Source organism: Fundulus heteroclitus, chromosome 8 (assembly GCF_011125445.2).
Source record: "Fundulus heteroclitus isolate FHET01 chromosome 8, MU-UCD_Fhet_4.1, whole genome shotgun sequence".
In the NCBI taxonomy this organism is placed as follows: Eukaryota; Metazoa; Chordata; class Actinopteri; order Cyprinodontiformes; family Fundulidae; genus Fundulus; species Fundulus heteroclitus.
Genome location: NC_046368.1, coordinates 12,871,540 through 12,891,911, shown reverse-complemented (window position 1 = coordinate 12,891,911; position 20,372 = coordinate 12,871,540). Strand labels below are relative to the sequence as shown.

Here is a 20,372-nt window from a genome sequence, read left to right as displayed (position 1 = left end):
TTCCCCTCTTATCAACAGCTGGATGGTTGACACGTGGTCCAGCAGAAAAAGTATTCACAACACGCATCAAAAGACCTTAACCCTGTTTCCAATGTGTGGGCTATTTTAAAAGCCTGTTACATGTCACTATAAACAAACACATTTAAATGAACTCTGCTTATTTTGCCAGTAAAAAAATGGTCAAAGATCCAGCCAGAATGATGCTTGAAAGGTGGCTATAAAAAGCTAGCTAAGCGACAATAAACCAAATATAAGTGGAGGTAGATATTAGAGCTGGTCTGTATGATTTTTAACCTGGTAAGCCTAGTTGATAATGTGTAACGCTCTCCGTTCTGCACATGATCAATCTCGGCCAGTTCAGTGAAAGGAGGGGAACATTCAGCAGAACTTTTCAAGCTGATTGGGTGAAGCGAAACCTAGAGCCCGCCTACCAATGGTTGGTTTTAGCCAATCACGGTATCAAATGAAAATGTCGCGAGCAGCAGGCGCCATGAGAAACTACAACAAGTTAAGACAGTCAAGGCACTTCTTGCTGTTCTTCTTTCAGAAAAGAAATCGTGGATTCTGACTAAACAGATGTGAAAGCAGCTGCTACACGGGCGTCGTCATGTGCTGACATGTTTGTTTTGGTTCAGCTGTGGGCTCGGCAGCTCTTTCAGGCGGGACTTTGGCCACAGCTGTAAGTCCCGCCTGAAACCATAATAGTGCAACGTGATTGGCCTGATTCGGGTTTTTTTTTTGCTTTTGGCCAAACAGTTGAGATGGGAGCGGGACAAGATTAATTCCTGTGTGTTTTTTGAATGCACCAATATGCAAGAATTAAGCTTGCAGGGAAGGTTATATGAATTTCACCATGAGTGAATTTGAGATGGACTTGAAACAATATCATAGCAACATGAGGGAATGTTTTTGTGTATTCACATTAGATATTTTCTTTTACTTTTATAATATTCATCCCATCGACATGAGAAAAATACACGCTGTCCAAATATTCTTATGATTATAACAAAAAAAAAAAAAAATGATGTTGGCAAAATTTGAACCCTGACACAATATGCGTGCTTTGTTAGTGGCAGTGGACATTATGATAGCCGGGTGCAGTAAGGGACAGCTTGTGATCTCTTGTCAGCAGCCAGTGGAAAAAAAAAAAGTGAATGTTAGTGACAGATGGAAAGAACAACAAGCAGGAGACAGCAGGGGGGTTCACTGGAGAAACTCAGCTTTATTGACAGAAGAGAGAGAGAGAGAGAGGGAGAGAGAGAGAGAGAGAGAGAGGGAGGGAGAGGATGTGACAGAGTGAGAGGGAAGTACAGAGAGAGGTGTGAGCAATAGAAAATGGCTCCTTATTTTTTGTTTCAACAGTCCAAATAACCATGAGGGCAGGCAGACAGGAAAACAGAGACCCCTACAGTTTCAAGGGGGGTACTGCAGGCTTGGCAGTGTGGCTGGTAAACTGAGCATCCAATATGTTTGTCCGAGCTTTATATCCAAAATTCAAGCTGCATTGACCTTCCTATGTTCCCAAACTGTGCAATTGTTTTCTGATAAAGGATTTTGTCCATTTGTCCACCCTCAGATAAAGATTGATAACAAACAATTTCCAGCATGCACATTTCTTGATACTTTACTCAACCAAAATAGAATTAGGCATGTTTTTTTTTTTTTTTCCAAACTCAGGTGAGTAGAGAAGGACAATTATTCTCACTGAGCCATACAGTCTGCTTGGTGTAAATTGAATATCTCATACCACAAGCTTCTAGAAACAACAGTTGCAACGAAATGGGGAAGAGTTACGTGAGGTTAATGGTGAGATCACACAGAGCAAAGCAGTGGGTCGAGAGAAAATATAAAGATCTTCATTGTGCGCTCAAACTGTGACTAAAAGGCATTGCTGAATATTTCTAATTCCACAATCATTAGAATTATTCTGTGCATCTATAAACATGTGGTAAATAAATGCATCATAAAATAAAACATAGAGGATATTTACATTCTTGTTCAACATAGGAGGCCAGATTCTGGCATACCTGCTTAATAAGCTATCGAAATAGCCTGCTTGATTCACCGTGTTTGCTGTAGCCAGTCACATTGACTCCATTTTTGGTATGAAGGGTCAAGAGCAATTTCATACTTAGAGCTCAGTACATAATTGCAGACAGAGTCGCCTACAAATACATATTTAAGAGACCGCAAAGTGCTAGAATTGTGCTCTCTGTCGTAAAGCATTATTTGTTGTGTCCACCAGTGTTAGTAATCCAGAGCAGGAAGGGAAGTTAGGTCCTTTAGTGGAAGATCTGGGTCAGTAAAGATGCAGCAAATCACTGTGGAGAAGGTATTAATGTTGCCTTTAAGTTAAGTTGATTGCGTTCATCTAAGTTACAAGTCTGAAAATCAGAGGGCAGGGACACATCTTGCATGAACGCCGCTCTGCTCAAGCTTCTCCCCATCCCTCTATCTAAATGTTCAGATTTGATGAGCTTATATATATTATGGCTTTAATGCTTGCCTCAATCTAAAATATGTCTTAATGCCACAAAATATAGGAAATATTGTTTATTTCAGACTAAAATAAAGCTTCCATGAATTTGGAACTGTATTGTAAATAGACTATTTTAAGTTTGAGTACCCTAAATATATATTTGGATTTCAATTCTGATATATATATATATATATATATATATATATATATATATATATACGCTTGGGAGCTGCCTATTGGCTCTAAAGGAAAAGACAGTTTCACTCTTGAGTCTGGACTGCCTCTGATCTGGTTGAAGGTCTAAAAATACTTAGACTGATCAAACTTTTATTATACACACAGAAATATTGAGATTCGTAGTTTCCCCAAAGATATTCCTTAAACCTAAGGTCTCTCTTGAACCCAGTATTGTGTTTCGTCTCATCTCGTGAGCTGGATGTGTCATCCTACCGCTTCTTCCTAATAGTGGGCAGCTGCACATGTGTTTAACACCACTGACTGTCTGACTTACAACTAAAAAAGGTCCAACTGGTGGGTGGATTAGAAAGCCAAGACATCCAACATCCAAGATGAATCACACCCAACTCACAGGTCATTGGGTTGTCGAGGCGCTTTACCTGCTTTTAGCAATACCCAACTTATAAGGGTTTATGCATTAAGACTGTGAATAAATGATGTTCTGCCCTGGGCTGAATCTGAACTGAGGAATTTAAAGATCTTTAAATCCCATTATGTGGAAATGGGGAGCCTCTCTTAACAACATTCGTGTACATGTATATTTCTTCATATATGTTCAGATCCTTCTGAACAAAGGCTCTGCTGCCTGTAGCTGGAGCTGGCAGTGCTTTTAGTTTCTTAGTATTTGTAAAAATCACACAATATTTGTTTTCAGCATCACTTAAGTGATGTCATAGACAAAAAAAAACCTAAACAAACATTAAAAGTGTATAACTTTTGTCTAAAACCTCAGAGGAGCATCATAGTTTTATTAATTACATAATATTAGTTAAAATTCAGTTTCCGCTGTTTTATGTTAGTAGTTGTAAATTTTTTTTGTGTCTAGCTGTTGCATTCCCACACTGTATTTGTTTTTCAGCTGCCCATACTTTTAATAATTAGTCACACTGGGAAACAAAAGTTGGCTGTTTTGATCCCACTAGCTGCCAAACGGGGATCTGGACCTTCCTATTGGCTGCTGAGCTAGGAAGAACAAGAATGAGAGGAAATTCCCTCAGCAGTGGAACTGCTGGAGTCAATGGTGGAAGCAGTGGAGGGAGAAGAGGAGAAAAAAAACAAGTTTCCTGTGGAAACACGCATCGGCGGAGTTGTTGAGGTGCAAAACGAGACGACATGTGGTCGGACAGCCGAAGCAAAGAAGGAAAAGTCCAATAGAAACATCTATTTATCTCTATATTGTGTTAGAACTATCAGTGTTGTAGGGTGAACAGGCACGTAAAGAAACCAAGGCAACAAATACCCACTTCTCCGTCCTCTGAAGAGAGACTGTACAAGGGAAGGTGTGGGCCGGTTCAGTTCGTACATCTTTCTTTGTGATTGTTTTTGTTGGAGTGTGTCGGACCAGGAGACGGGAGGATGTGGCCAAACAGAAGGAGTTAATGAGAAACAACCGAGGCTCTGTTTGATCGTTTAATAAGATGCATCAACAGAGGAGATGATCTGGTTGATTGACGTGTGACTGATTGTCTGTAAAGCCCTATTTGGCAACCAGCCTGTTGCTCTTCATTATCCGACTTTTCTATAATTACGCCGTTATTTTTGCAAAAGTATTCACACCCCTTGAAGTTTTCCACATTTTGTCACCTCGAAATGATGAACTTTGCTGTATTTTATTGGGACTTCATCTGATACACCAAAGGAAATTGTGCATGATTGTAAAATCTTAAGTGTGGCACGCATATGTATTCACCTTCCTTCACTGCTAAGGAGTAAGTCTCCACTGTCTTTTTTCATCGAGAGACTAAAACCATCGGCCATTCTTTTATGCAAAGTAAGTCTGGATGGAGAGTGTCTGTGAACACCAGATTGGAGTCTTACCACAGGTTCTCCATTGGATATTTGTCTGGACTTTGACTAGGCCGTTGTAACACATGAATACATTTTGTCCTGCTGGAAGGTGAACCTCCATCCCAGTTTCAATTCTTTTTTAGACTTGAACATGCTTCCTTCTGCTTTAAGCACCGTGCAGCAGCATTAACTTTAACCAACTTTCCTTTACCTCTTGAAGAAAAGCATCCCTCATTATGATGATGCCACCATCATCATAATGTTTGACAGTTTAACATGGTTGACATTTTGCATGTTAACCATGTTAAAATTTGGTCTCTAACTAGAGCACCTTCCTCCACATGTCTGCTGTGTGTCTGTCGTGAATTGTTGAAAGCTGAGAGAATTACTCATGACTATCTTTCAACTAGCGATGCACCTCTTTGAAAATTCGGGCCGCCATCGATATCCGACATTAGTATCGCTGTTACGTCCGATAACCGATATTTAACGACGTGTACGTTTACGTTTCTGCGATGGTCAAATCTTGTAGAGTTTTGTAGCGACTGAAAACTATGCTAACTGAATCATTGAATGTGAGTTAAATTCTAGACTTACGCGCTGCCTTTCGTATGTCTTCTTTCGACGCCGTGAAAAAACGACCGCACTGCCGACATTGCATCTCTGCTTCATCTAAAAAGCCAACAATCCTGGCTGTGATGCATCACCGTCACATGACCAACCGCGTCCCCTCACCTTCTTGAAACACAGGCACAAAGGGCAACTAGATGGAAATAAAGGTTGTTGGTTGTTAATATCGGCCCAGTTTTACTTATCGGACCGATATCCGACATGTTAGCTAATGCCGATTATATCATGCATCCCTCTTTTCAACTGTGTTTTTCTTCTTGCCACACTTCCATAAAGACAGAATTTCTCTTGTCTTCTCTAACCTGAGCTGTGTTTTTATGAATAATTTTAAAAACCACTGGCCATTTTCCTCTCACGTCACCTTGTGTTGGTCTATCCACACGCCATCCCAATAAAAATAAATCCATGTAAATAAGTTCAAGAGGTATGAATATTCTTTCCATTTTTCTTACTAGCAGCACAACAACAGCTAATTTTGTGCATTTCCGTGTTAATCTGAAGTCACAAAACGCCCGCTTTGTCCGAAAAGACAGCAGATGGAGACGTTAACAGAGGAGAGCAAAAGGGATCAGGTGGCTGAGTAAAAAGTCAAAAGGGAGACGAGAAATGGAGTGTGTTTGTGCCAGTCGCTTAGAGTCCAGAGGAGGAAGGAGGAAGTCAGAGTGTCTGTTAGTATTCATCCAAACACAGAAGGGAGGAAGGTGATAATAAAAGCTCGAGAGAGAGGGAGAAGATTCAGTCACATGAGGATGCAGCACTGGCACCGTTTCCTCTTGTCTGTACCTGTGGCGGGGGTGAGGCCGGGCGGCGGGGCTATGTTTGCATCCGGGTTTGCGGGGGGCGAGGACGCGCTGTCCGGCTCCCGTCCGTCAGACGACAGTTCCGTGCTGACGGCCTCGGAGGTGGCCGGCCGTCCCGACACCAGGTCGGCGGCGGTGCCGTCGATGATGGAGATGTCGGTGACAGTCTTCTCCCTCAGAGATTTCTCGTCGTCTTCGTCGATGAGCACCACCTCGGCCTTGACGGCCCCGTCGAAGCCGAGCAGCCGCCGGCTCTCGCTCGTGTCCTCAACGTCCTGGTAGCCGAGGAACACCATGGTGACGGGGTGCTCCGTGCTGGCCAGGGGGAAGGGAGCCCGGCTCGTTGCTCTGATGGGCCGAAGAGCCTGGTTGGGAGGTGACGGGGGCCGAGGAAGGGGGCATCATACCCAGCCGGGTTTCCCGTTGGAGGGTGACCTGGGCGGGCGGGCTTGAAGGAACGGATGGCGGGGCGCAGGAGGGCGGTGACAGATCATCGACATCTGCAGGGGAGACGTAAGCCTGACGTGCCGCTGGGGTCACAGTCACCTGACCCCTCCTGCCGTCTCCCCCTCCTCCCGCGTGTGAAGGCCGGGCAGCTCGCTGGACCAACTCGTCCACCTGCGCAGAGCTCCAGCCGTTCTCCACGGCGCTGGTGGAGACGCCCCCGGAGGACGCGACCTCGTAGACCACTTTCCTGCCGTCGTCGTAGACCTTGACCCCCCGCGAAGCCGCCTCCAACGGGCTGACGCGGTTGGCCGACAGGATGCGCTGCTCGCCGGTCCGCGGGTCGTGCTGCACGTTGATCTCCATGGCGAACATTGCTGTTAGAACAGGGGGTGGGGGTGGGGGAATGGGGGTGGGGGGGGGGGGTGAAGAAGGAGTTAAGGGGTGGGTTGGGAGCAGTGAAACAAAAAGGTGAGGGGATGAAGTGTGCGCACACAGAAACAGTTTCTGAAAAAAGTGATGATTAAAATAAAATCTGTTATTGCTGCGTATGATGTAAGTAGAACAGGACCTATTATTAGTTTGTCAAGAACACGAGGAAGTCAGATAAGTGTGGGAATTAAACTAAGTTAAGATCAACAGACAACGGCTCCCTTTACAGTTCCTATAAAATAAACGTGGCTGAAGCATTTTTCTGATTTGTGCTTTCAATCAGTGACTCGTGACTTTCTGTTCTCCAGATTTATAAATGCGATATGAGGCACAATCTCAAAGTCAATCTTCAATATTGGAAAGAAAGACGAGCGGACACGCTATTCAAGTTAGGCAGATAAAAACATTTTTTTAACTATTCTAAACTTTGTCAAGTCAAGCAAGAGTTAAACGGTTTAAAATGTGTCGAACGAGGTCTCGTCACTCAGGTCTCGTTTTTAAGAGACCTGAGTGACATCTAGGGGTCCCCGAATCTCCATGCCAACCAAGAGATGCTATCTATGTGACAGCTGGTTGCTTGGAATGTGTGCCAATTAAAGGCCTTTTTTTCTGTTCCCACACCACCGGTCCGACATATTGGGGGGGAAAAAAAAGAGGGTTGCACAAAGTTTGAACGCCACAGGACACTGATGTTGTGAAAAATCAATGTTGTTTTTTTTTGCTGCAATATTTTATAGTCTACCAAATAACTGTACTCAAATAAAAAGTTGTGGAGGAGTGAGACAGACGACACCGGAGCTCTGTCTGATCACCTCGTCTACGGTTGGATTTTTATCATTTTTTTTTTCACTATTAGATTATTGCTAATGCTACAACACTGAACTTAATTCAATGGGGTTTTTGCAGCTCTCTACCGGGGTGCCAATGAGCATGACGGGCGCTGTACAAGCAGCTCCCACTTTGAATGCCGAAACGCCACAGCTGCTGAAATGGAGCTTTTGTTTTTCATGCGCTCGCTGCACAGTCAGCAGCCCTTTATATAATGAATCGCGCACGCAGGGAAAATAAGCCACACTTTACCGAAGTATGTCATTATCGCTTTGTAACGCTGCCTTTCCAGAACAAAAGTAGTTCAACTCAGTTGTGGTGAAGTTTCGCTTTTCCTCATGGTAATACTAGTAAACTTTTAAAACAAAAAAAAAAAGGTAATGAAAAGCATCAATCCACTCTTGATTTTCTTTAACTTTCATTTGTGTGGCTTTTAAGTAAGAGAAGTTATCTTGGGTAACTTTTTAAAAACTTTATAGTTAACAAAAGTGGCTTAAAAGTTAGCTCATATGTCGGCTCGTCTGTTATTCTTGTCAAGTCAAACTGGTCATAATCTCTCTTGGCTCAGGCCCAAGACCTTTCTGTCCTCCCTTCCCTCCCTCTCTCTCTCTCTCTCTCCCCCTATTCTCTCCTCCCTTGAATCTTACCAGGTCTTGATGCGGCGTGCTCTCCGGAGGCAGGTCGGCCGCTTCGCAGATAAGCGGCCAGGTCTAGGTGGTTGGGATCTGGGTCCTGGTGGTCCGAGATGGGGGCGGACATTCGGCCGGCAGCATCTAGTGAGCGGGAGAGCAGGAGGAGAAATGGCACATGAGAATCTCACTCAACTCCAACTCTGGGCTGTTGGTGATACGTAAACATGAGCACGCTGGACACACACACACATACACACACCTCAGTGATGTGAAACCACACCCGTTTGGAAGATAACACACACACACACACACACAGAGCCCAGCCTCCGTACAGGAAAACCAACCCCACCCCTGCATGACCCTGACCTCCCCCATCCACAATAACGCCGTCCCACTCTCCTCTCTCTGTGTCTGTGTTAGCATTGGTACCCCTGAGGTACAGTGCTTATGCAGCAGAAGCGCGTGCATGTCCGCGGTTGTGTGTTTGTCTTTCCATACGTGTGTCTATGCGCGCGTGTGTGCCTCTAGGAACAATGCATTGGGGGCTTACAAGGCTTGCTGGTGAATAGTGGCGAGATAAAGGCAGCGGCTGCAGGCTGCAGAATCATGGCCTTGTGTGCGTGTGTGTGTGAGCTACAATAGTCTCGCTGAGCTTCGCTGTGTGTGTGTGTGTGTGTGTGTGTGAGAGTTTTTTTTTTCCATCCCAAGGCATGTACATATAGTATTTCTGTCGACGTGAATCCCCGTGCGCGTGGCTGACTGTGTGTTTGGGGGATTCAGGTGCCAGCGCTGGCTTCCAGCTCTCCTGCCTCAGCGAGACTATTATTCACATCCCCACGCAGATGCACACAAACGCAGTCCAGGGTCGAGCAATTGCACTTTCAATATGTGCGTGTGCGTTTGTGCATAAATTTATTGCAATTTCTCATTACCAAAGCCTTAGATAGTGAAGTTTCATTAATCCGGCATAATGTCCGCGAGACACAAGCAAACGAGGCCTTTAAGATAGATCCTCGAAGTCAGCACAAGTAAGAAGATGATTAAAAATGCTGCAGTTGATTTAGTCATTAAAAGTTCACCTAAGCCACCCAGACTAAAAACTTTGTCTAGACTACAAGGGTTGACCTTGTTGTGCCTTTGTGAAATATTTTATGGGACAACTAGTTGAAAAAACTTATTTGTTTAGGATATTGCAGATATAGTTTGTCTTGAAAAAAACAAACATACTAAATGGTTCTCAGTCTGTCGTGTTCTGAGCCTCCGTTCATCCTGGACTAAGACTGAATACAGTCCAGGACCTCTAGGACTGTTAGAAAGTTGTTGGAGTGCGGTAAATTGTGAAAACGACAAACGTGTTATCACTGGGTATCCAGTCGGCACGATAATTCCAACCTTAAGCAGTGCGCTGTATATTTATGTTGGAGAGTGCTTTTAAAATGAATCATGCACTTTAAACAAAAAAAATCGGTTGTTTTTACTAACTCAAGTAATGCACTAAGACTGGGACTTTAAGCCCAAAGCTGGATTTTATGACTATGAAATTATAAAATGATACTCTAAACCTGTTTTTTTTTCTTCTTTCTCCTTCTCATCACTAAACACTATCCCAGAGTGACAAATAGGCTACATTATGCATTTGTAATGCAGACAGAAAAACCCATAACTTCTTTGGTAAACTGTAAACTGTCTGACATGCGCAATTTGGAGGTGTATGTACTTCTCCCCAGCTGGAAGTCCAATTTCACATAAGCCCACAACATACCGCTGTGTGCAAGGGTAATGATGATGGTCCTTTAATGTGAAGGTTGAAGATACTAGATAGCTTGTCTTAGCTGCTTAGTGAGATCTTTTAGTTTTCCAAAAAGAGTAAAAAACAAAGCAACTGGACTTGTTTTCCGTAGTTTGAAGACATTTCGCTTCCTATACAGGAAGCTGTGGAGCTTCCTGGATAATAGTAATGGAGCTGTGGAGCTCCACATTACTCCGTTACTCCACATTACTCCAAACTTTTTGAATTGAGAAAGCTTCCTGGATAGGCAGCGAAACGTCTTCAAACTATGGAAAACAAGTCCAGTTGCTTTGTATTTTACTCTTTTTGGAATGACCATGACCCGGATGACTGAGAATCTTCACCAGCATCCTTTAGTTTTAAACGTGTGCAGTGGCAGATGCAATGCAAATATCATCCACACCACCGAGAGTGTTGCAAAGTTGTCATGAGGCCAGTCTGGCTTCAGCATCTTTCAAGGCCAACACACATGGGTGTGGACAGACCCTTGTTGCGTCTCTGCTCTGTCTTCTCTGACCCCCAGTCGGTCGAGGCAGATGACCATTCACACTGAGCCTGGTTTTGGTGGAGATTTTTCCTTAAAGGGGAGTTTTTCTTTCCACTGTCGCTTCATGCTTGCTCAGTATGAGGGATTGCTGCAAAGCCATGGACAATGCAGACGACTCTCCCTGTGGCTCTACACTTCTTCAGGAGGAGTGAATGCTGCTTGTCGGGACTTGATGCAATCTACTGGGTTTCCTTAGAGAGTAAATCTTTTTTGACCAATCTGTATAATCTAATTGAATTTGACTTTGGAAAGTGCCTTGAGATGACATGTTTCATGAATTGGCGCTATATGAATAAAATGGAATTGAATTGAATTGAGAGCTGCAGCTACCAGATGCCACCACCACCTCACTTGGGAGTTTGATGCATACTGAAAATAATCAGGGGACTCTTACATTCCATATTTTTGGAGAGCAAACTGCATTCTTACGGCACTTTAGAAAACCCGTCCAATAATCTGCAAAAATGGTCCATGTTGTGGCTAATTTTCAATGCCAAGATGTGGTTTTAGGCCAGTGTTAAGATAAAGAGGCATCATGTGACCATTACAGGCTCACATGTGAGCATCTTCTTCACACGTATGTGTTTCAGTTGTCTTACCTTCACCTTGGGTCATCAGACTCTGCAGAGAGAAAAGACAACATCTAGTTAAGGCATTGAAATAGAGTAGGTTGATAGGTTAAAAATATGAGAGCTATTTCTGTGCCGTTCATATCAAATGTATTGTGCATTCATTGTTACTGAGGCTGCTTCAGTTTTTGATCAGCATTGTGGTGATATAGTATTTCAGTTAAGAATCTGAATCTAAATCAGAATCAGATTTAATCGCCAACTTGCTTCACATGACAAGGAATTTGACTTTGATTTCACTTTGCTCCCAGTGAAGACATTTTAGATGCAATACTCAAAAAAGGTAAATGGAAATATTTAGAGATTAACACAGATTAAAGTCATTTTGTGGCAGGGAATTGACATTTATTTTAAAGCTGGAGTACAGTATTATTCAAATGATCTCCATATATCCAAACCCTTGACTTAAAAGTCACAAATTATTACATTTTCTCGGCTTTACTGGATTTTTTTTGGGTTGTTTTTACCTTCTGCAGATCTTCAATAGAGCGTTCTGTTTCTTTCAGACGCTCGCGAAGAACTTGCTCTTTGGCAGAAATTTTCGACTCTTCACTCTCAAGTGCACCGATCTCAGACTCCAACCTGCAAGCAGACACATAATCCCCCCGGACCAAAACGCTGATGTTACTTTCAGGGAAATCAGAAAAAACAAATCTGCTAATTTTGCGAACTGTAATGCAGTTACGCAAGATTAGCCCAATGATGGTGTCCACTCTTTTTAGTATATTCGTCGTTTAAAACACTTTAAAGCTTTTACTGTAAAGAAGCACAAACCTTTGTTTCTTACTAAATGTAGCAACATGGCATTTGACAGCAAATAAATCTCTCTAAACTGAGGACTTTAGCTGCAGTTTTGTTGTTTTTGGCTCCGACATGAGTCCAATTGCCAGCATTTTTCTCCCCTTATCTCTCCTGAACCTTGACAATTTCAAAAACCATCTTCACAATTTCATAAACCGCAACATAAACAAAGCCATGTTCAGATATAAGCGTGTACACTCCATGCCCGTAGACTGAGATTGGATGTAACAACAATACTAGGAAGCTCTCTGGGAGGAGGACCAGGGTTAGTTTCCTTTCTGCAGAATATGTCCCTCGGGGGAAATGAGGTATTTGTGAGGTCAGTGCGCGTAAGAATGTGTGTATGTGAAAGGTATTAGGGTTCAAAACAATACCAACATTAACAGACGGGCCTTGTAGAGCCTTTAAGTGGCGCTCACTCCTGAACCAGGGACCGTGAATGTGCTGCAGTCCTTGACGCTATGACTGCACTGTTTCATTTCAGCGACATTTTACCCAACACACATCACTAAGACTAGTCGACTTGTTTCAACCAATTTCTGAATCTTGGAGGGCTGATCTGGAAGCCACTAAAGCAGATGTGTCAGGTTGCTCTGTTAGATTTGGTGGATGTTGCTGTGAAGTCACCCGTGGACCAGCTTTGCTTCTTCATCTGCGCTCATGCAACAACCAACTCTCTTTTGTACTTGTACCAAACATGCACCTGGGGAGGGCTGCATGCATTATTCTGGCAGCAGTAATGTCATGGAGCTGTGGTGTCAAGTATACACTGGATGCAAATATCCCCCCCCCACCCCCCTCTCCCTTGCTTGCACGGAGTTGTTGTGAAAGCTGAACCAAACATGCAACCAGCGCTCTTTATCTCTGACTCTTTAAAGTATTGTTTAGAGAGGAACAATTGCTTTATTTTGGGGCGGGTCAGGGTTATCTAAAATAAGGCGCTTAACGGTCCGTGTATACAAACAGCACCTCGAACTGTCCTTGCTTACAAGAAAGGCTTTAACAAATATAGCACCGTACAAGACAGTTACCATAACTCTGAAGGTTGTTTTCTGAGTTTATTGTCTTTCGTAGCTTAACGCTAACATGGAAGAAGCTGTCTTATAATTTCCTTTTATGTGGATTTAGTTTTGGGAGTTTACAATTGAATTGACAGTCTAACAAAAGCATTAATTTTGTGACGTTGCAACCCCAGACTTGATAGTATTTTACAGTAATTTTGGGGGAGACGGCAACACAGAGTGGCGCATAATCTTAAAGTGGACGGAAAAGAATACATTCAAATTGCTTTTCGAATAAAAATCTGAAAAGTGTGACCTGTACTTGTATTTAACCCTCTTCTGCTCTGGTACACCTAAACAAAATGCAAAGTGGTGCGTAGCTGTGAAGTGGACGGGGAAGTGGTGTTGCGATGAAAATCGGAAAATTGTGGCATGCAGCTGTATTCAGCGCCACACATAAAGCCAGACAGAAAAGGACCAAAGTAAAACCCAAATGCATGGGTTAGAATGACTCAGCTAAGGTCCAGACCCAAATCCTTTTGAGAATCTTTCGGTGGACTTTCCAGCCTGAGAACGCAGAATGCATAAAATGTTCAGCCTACTAATGTACACAGCAGGTAGAGGCCTACACCGTAAGACTTGCAGCTGTTATTACAAGCTCAAGGGCTCTGACTATCAACAGGCACCCACATTAATAACAATAGTAAGAAAAATATTTTGTATGCCACAAAAACACATTAAAGTTTGCGATTCTAATGTGACAAAATGTGAAAATGTTAAAATCCTTCTGCAAGTCACTGTGGCTAAACAACGCTCAGGGTGTGTCCAGCTTCTCCCTCGTGTGCTTGGACACTCAGAGCTCATGGAAGTCGCCCAACTTAAATTGCCTGAACTCAGAGATCTAATTCCAACGTGTGTAAAAAAAAAAAATACTTGAATTTTAACAGTGCGTGGGAAGGAACAGTAAACAAGCCAAAGCCAGCGGCATAATCCTAATAATCTGTCTGACTGTCAGATAAGAATAAAAGCGTTACAAGTTGCCATTGATCGTGGATGAAACATTGGCTTTTATTTGGCGCCATCTAGCGGCTGAGGAAGTGAATACATGCCATTTCTTTTCAGACAGCATTGCTCTCTCTAAGAAGTAATCCTGAGAGAAACCACAGTTACCACCGTGCCCATCCTATCACAAAACAACAGCGACGCGCAGTTGCCATGGTTACGGCTTTCCACGGCATTCCTCGTGCGAAGCAGAAAGCAGGAGCAGCACATCTGGTTTTTACAGCTGTTCGTGTGCTTCCACGATTCAGGGCCAGACAGCGAGTCCCCAAGACAACAGCCAAGTTAGACCACACTACAGGTATTTGTCATTTTGTCTGCGACAGCAGCACAGCACGATGAAAACCTCTCCCCCTGGAGTGTTTGTTGGGGGGTGCAGAGAGTGGTTGCAGGAATAAAATTATAACGACATTAGCCCTGGGATACAAAGCCAAGAGGTCAAAGCTCAACAGTTATGACTCTTGCAGAGGAAGATTACTGTGAAAGAAAAAAAAAAACAATCATTAGGGATTTAACGCATGATCACAAACCAACCAATTTATGGTCGAGAAGTTCGACCACACTGCAAAAACGGATCTAAAAATAAGTAAAATGTTCTTAACGTTAGTGTATTTGTCCTTGATTTGAGCAGGTAAATAAGATTATTTGCCAATGGAATGAGTGTTTTCACCCCTAAAATAAGATAATTAGACATCCTGCACTTGAAATAAGATGATGGAGATGAGTTGTTCCTATTTTAAGTGCAATATTCTTATTCCATTGGCAAATCATCTTATTTACCTGCTCAAATTAAGGACAAATACACAAATTTTAAGAGCATTTTACTTATTTCTAGTTCCATTTTTGCAGTGCACGTATCCTACCAGAGACAAAAATAATTCACTCGATGTGGTTGTTTTGCAGCAAAGACCTTCTTGTAGGTACAGCCAAAAAAAACTTTCAAAGAGGTTCAAGCAGGGGCTTGAAACAAACTTTTCCTGCTTTTTCCATTGCAAAAAACAACAACAAACACACAAAAACAGCGTTGGCTTGTGTTTTAGGTCACTGTCCTGCTTGAACCCAGGTTTCCCTCATAGCTATTGATTTAAAGTGAAGTTCTTTCACTTTTCTTTAGAAGATATCTGGCTTGTCCATGTGGGAAGCTGCATATTTCAGTCCAGCTTGGAGTTTTTGATAACAGGACAGGGGCTTCATGTTTTTAAGATTAATTCATGGTGTTTGCTGTGTCATTATTCCAAGAAATGGTTCAAATACATCCTTAACGTTTTAGAATGAAGGAAATCCTTGCATATGATCAGTGCATGCACATTTCTTCCTCCCACACATTAGGGAAAACATCCACAAATTTAAGATAAGGAGACTTGCATGAGGAGTTCAGCTCAGCGTGGAGGACGGTGACCCGCATACAGCTTATACAGCTGCTCAGTAAGGACGGCGTTTAAAAGGCAAGGAGGCCCAATCTTAAGTTAACTTTGTAACTGAAACCCATCAGGCCCAGTTTAATGCCCCAAATTTTAAATCCAGATCATTTGGAGAGGATTTGGCGTTCACATCATCACACCAACGTTTTTAGGAAGAAGGTGGTGATCATTATTTTCTGCCTTGTAATTAGTCCCTCATACAGCAGAGCCAGCCCTCAGAGTCCTTTGTTATTAATTTGGTCTTGTGGCCTCAGATCCACGCACAGCTTTTCTCTCCCCGTCTAGAGGCTTTATCCGCCTCATTGTTTAAAGTTCAAAAGGTTCCCGGAGAAGAAGGATAGCCGTTGAGTGACGACCTTAAATATAATGTGTGATGCATTCTGAAATTGGGTCAATAGTTGAAAGGCTTTCTCACAAAAAGTTTCCTTTAGAAGATGAATAAATTTGAAGCACCATGCGTTGAACTAGTATTGTTTTTAATTAACTCTGTAAGCTCATAATCACACTTGTCACTGTGGCATAGATGAAAAGACGATTTCAAACGCGACTTGTTAAATAAGTCGCTGCAGACAAAGGCTAAAGCGGGTTAAAATATGGGCACGCTGCACACAAGAACCTCAAATGCATTTTCATTCTCTGCATTTTGCATGGGAAAATGTATCTAACATCTGATTATTTTACTATTTTTAAACATATTGCGGATTTGGAACCAGAATGTTGATCCAAAGAGATCATAATACTTGAGTTTCTAATACTATGAATAGGGTCTGTTCTACTTCGACGGGATTCTTTGCAGCACTCAGGAATTAATCTTTGTTTTTAAAGATTTTTGTCGTTCACTTTGCTTTTGGTATTAGCTGGTTTTTAATTGTCTCAGCACTTTGTTAAACTAAAGCTAAACAGTTTAAGATGAATGAAACTTGTAAAATCAGAAACGGAGCATTGGGACCACCCTAAAATTAGAGGAGGTTAGAAAAAAATACAAAACCTCAATACATGGACTAGTCTCACCCGGACTGATTGGAGATTATTATTATGATTAGAGAGTTTGAGATGTTTGACACCTTTTCTCTATTTATGTGAAATAAAGGAGGATTACAAGTCTTTAAAGTCATCTGTCGTCTCTTGAGCTCAATTTGTTGTAACACCTTTAATGCTGATCTGCAGTGGGCCAGAAATCAGGGCTATGAGAAAAAATAGCTGCTCACCTAGATTTGCCCACACAGCAATAAATTAAAAGCTTAAGAAAAAAAATTTTAAATGGAAATACAGAAAACAAGGCTTGATGAGGTCTCGAGTTCATCGAAAACATCATCAAAATCCATAACAAATCTTTCATATTAAGATTTTACTTGTGCAACAAAAGATTAGTTCCTTTTTTTAGACTTCTTGCATTTTTTTTAACCAGAGGTGCAAATACCTGTAGAGGGCGCTGCAGCTTTAGTAAAAAATTATCACATCTTGCATAGATGAAATCATTTTTGGTCACAAAAATAAACTAAAGCAAATATTTACCGTATGTCAGAATGGAATAAAGTGCAATAGATTTATTGGGCAAAAATGTTAAAAAAAAGCTCACTTCCATGCATATAGTTGTTTAGTTGTAGTTGCAGACCTTTAGGTTTTGTAAACCTGCAGCCTACATGTGAATATGTTCACCTTCTTAGGCTCTACTCAACCAAATAAAAAAGTCATGGGTTTATAATCGCTTGTACATGCATGTTGCGGATAAATAATGGAACGATGTGAAATGCTGGCAACAACAAAACGAGTAGGCACGTTCCATCTGCTTCAGCTGCACAGATGATGCCCTGTGCAAGCATCCAAAATGCATCACACTGTCTCACACCTGTAAAAGCTAGAGCTACCTCTCTGAGGCCAAAAAAAAATACAGAAATAAATAAATAAACAAAACAAATCCGGCAAAGATTATGTAACAGAGTGAAGGGCACTTCACTGAGCTTGCTGCAATCAGCAAAGTTTGCAGACTTCCTGCACCTCGATCTCCTGTGTCCCGAGTTCAGAGCTAAAAGGTTTTCTGGTCTGGTAATTTATTGATAGCTACAACAAGATAAGATGCAACAATATCGATCCGCAATGTAGGGGGAGAATTCACCAGGGAAAGTCGGATGGACTTTGATTACACACACACACAAACGGTAATGTGTGGTTATGCAACTACATTAAACACGCATGAAAGCGTGGGAAAAGTGGGCCAGGGTATATTAATTACAAAGCGCAGACCCACAGTTAATTTTGATACATGCGCCGTCAGTACAACTGAGCACACAAAGGCCCTCCGCTCGCTGCATTGGTCTTTCCTTAAATAGAGTGGTAAAATATAAACTGGGCCGTCTGAGGCAGATGCATGCGTGGAGCGGAAACCACACAGATCCCTCACAATGATGGCGACATCTGCACAAAGCCCTCTGGTGCTGCACAAAACGAGCAAACAATCCAAAACCGGCGCGACGTGGGCAGGCACGGGTCAATGCCACCCTGTGAAAGGACCTTCCTCGGCTAAATATCCCTCTTTGTGTTTACTTATCCCAGCCGTGTAATGATAGAGAGGTCTGAAAAAAACACAACTGCTGCAGCTACACTGTTATTCAGGCCCTTTGGTCATCTCTGCTGAGTTAGAGTCTTCTTCTCCACACAGTGGAAGGTCTTCTGTTATCTCTCTCTCTGTCTTTCCTTTCCTCCTTTCCTTTCCTTAGCCTCAGTAGGTGTTTTGTCCAAATATCCATCCCAGGGAACTGTGTGTATGTCCCCAGAGCTTTATACATCCAAAGACTAAAGTCTTTGCTAATTCCTCTGAGCAAAATAGCTCCAACTAAGTATAATTGGATGGAGGACGTCTGTGAACATTCGTTTTTAAGGCATGCCACCATTCTCAAACAGATTTATGTCTGGGCTTTGACTGGACCATTCGTTCTTAACAATCTGCAGTGAGTTGCTCTGCTTGGAGGTGAAGCTCTGCTTCCGCCTCAAGTCTTTAGCAGCCTCTAACGGGTTTTCGTCAAAGGTTTTCCTCCATTTCCCATAGTTCCATAGATATTTACGTCAACTCTGACCACTTTCACTGTCCCTGCTAAGTGATACAGCCACAGCCATGTGTTACTGTTAGGATAGCAGTGTGCAGTGTTAGTTTTCTGCCACGCAAAGTGTTGTGTATGGACTCTAGAATTTTCAGTTTTGTCTTATCCGACCACTTTTCTATGAAGGCCGGATCTGTGGAGTCCACCTGAGCTGTGGCTCTCTGCAGCTCTCCCAGAGTTACAATGGGCCTCCTGGCTGCTTGTCTGGTTCAAGTTTATCTTACAGGGCTTGTCAGCTTTGCTGGGCAGTGTGTAGCTGGATAGGTAGGTTTACAGTTGTGCCAGGGCTGGGCGACCAAAAATAACTTCTCAAATTTTTCAGGCTGAATGGCAATATACAATATTTATCTCAATATACTTTTATTTTCATAAAGTGATTATAAAAAGGGCATCTCTGAATCAAAGCTTTATCTCAAATATCCCACACGACAAACAGCTGTAGATAAATGTGAGAAGCGGCTGAAAAATAACCTACTGGAATCCATAAAAGTATCATTCTAGTACAAAGTTGCTGAACTTTTATAATCCAGTTAAATTTAAAAGTACACAACTGAACGTTTACTGCCATTTTGCACCATTATATTTGCACTATAAACATGGTTGGAACATTCTTCTGCACACTTTTTTGTAATTGTTTTTTGTTACATTCTTATCACTGCTGCACTTTATATTATAATGTTATCTTATTTCAATTGCAATCTCAATACATTGTTGTAAGCTGTATGCAATGAAATGTTGTTTTGTATGCACACTGTACATAAAAAATGACAATAAAGTTTGTCTAAGTCTAAGGCTAACATAGACCATCTAGATATAAATGATATAGGCAAGGCTGGTTTCTCCTACCACTAAAGAGAAGCTCAGTCGCAGCAGCTCAGGCTAACTCTCCGTCTGATCTACTAAATTTCGTTGTATGCACCTTTTATGTATAATGACAAATAAAAGCATCTTATCTCAACATTTTTAAAAGCTCGCTATATTGCCCAGCCCTAAGTTGTGCTGTACTCATTTTCAGACAGTGGACTGAAAAGTGATGTGTGAGATGTTCAAAGCTCAGGATAAACCGCTTCAAACTTCTCCAAAACCTTAGTTTCTTGGTCTTCATGATGCCGTTTGTTCTCTAATGTTTTTTACCAAATCTCTGAGACTTTTATACAGAGTTTAAAATAACCAATGGTGAACTCTGTTTGCTAAATAGATAGCTTATGAAACTCACTGGTTCCAGTGGGGTTTATTGTTATTTCGGGGGATTTAGGGGTGGACCTTTCCGGTTTGTATTACTAAAGAAGGCAAAAAAAAAAAAACATCCATTCTTTGCCTTCAACTTTACAATTATGCGCGACTTTGCGTCGGACTGTCACACAAACACCCGATGAACGCATTGAAGTTTGTGGTGACGTGACAAAACGATGAAACGTTCCAGGAAGCCACCGTACGGCGAAAGATAACGTCGCTTTATGTGATTTTTGTAGTTTTAACGCCAACAGTCTACAAAGCCGTCGTTGTTGTCCAGTCGTTTCTGTGTGTGTGTGTGTTTTTTTTTAAACAGCATGTTTTTCATTAAGTTTTTACATTCCACTGGATACTCTGAAGGGACGTTTGTTCATTTCTAGCTCAGTAGCCCAGTTGTTCTCTGAAGACACACACAGCTGTTCCACTTGCATGCTCTCAAGAGCTAGAAGAAGAAAAAAAAAAAAAACACAAGGCATCCATAAAAGAGCAAGCCCTCTGTCTTTGTCACTTACGGTCTCACTGAA

The 20,372-nt window shown here is 42.2% G+C and overlaps 1 protein-coding gene across 1 annotated transcript in view; it reads right to left on the bottom strand.

The window, feature by feature from the left end:
* LOC105930971 (A-kinase anchor protein 2) overlaps positions 1-20,372 on the bottom strand; it is a 115,750-nt gene that overhangs the window by 47,427 nt on the left and 47,951 nt on the right. Inside the window, 5 exon segments of the mRNA XM_036140117.1 lie at positions 5,918-6,256; positions 6,258-6,755; positions 8,286-8,411; positions 11,206-11,227; positions 11,703-11,817. Of these exon segments, the coding sequence (XP_035996010.1) occupies positions 5,918-6,256; positions 6,258-6,755; positions 8,286-8,411; positions 11,206-11,227; positions 11,703-11,817 (1,100 nt within the window).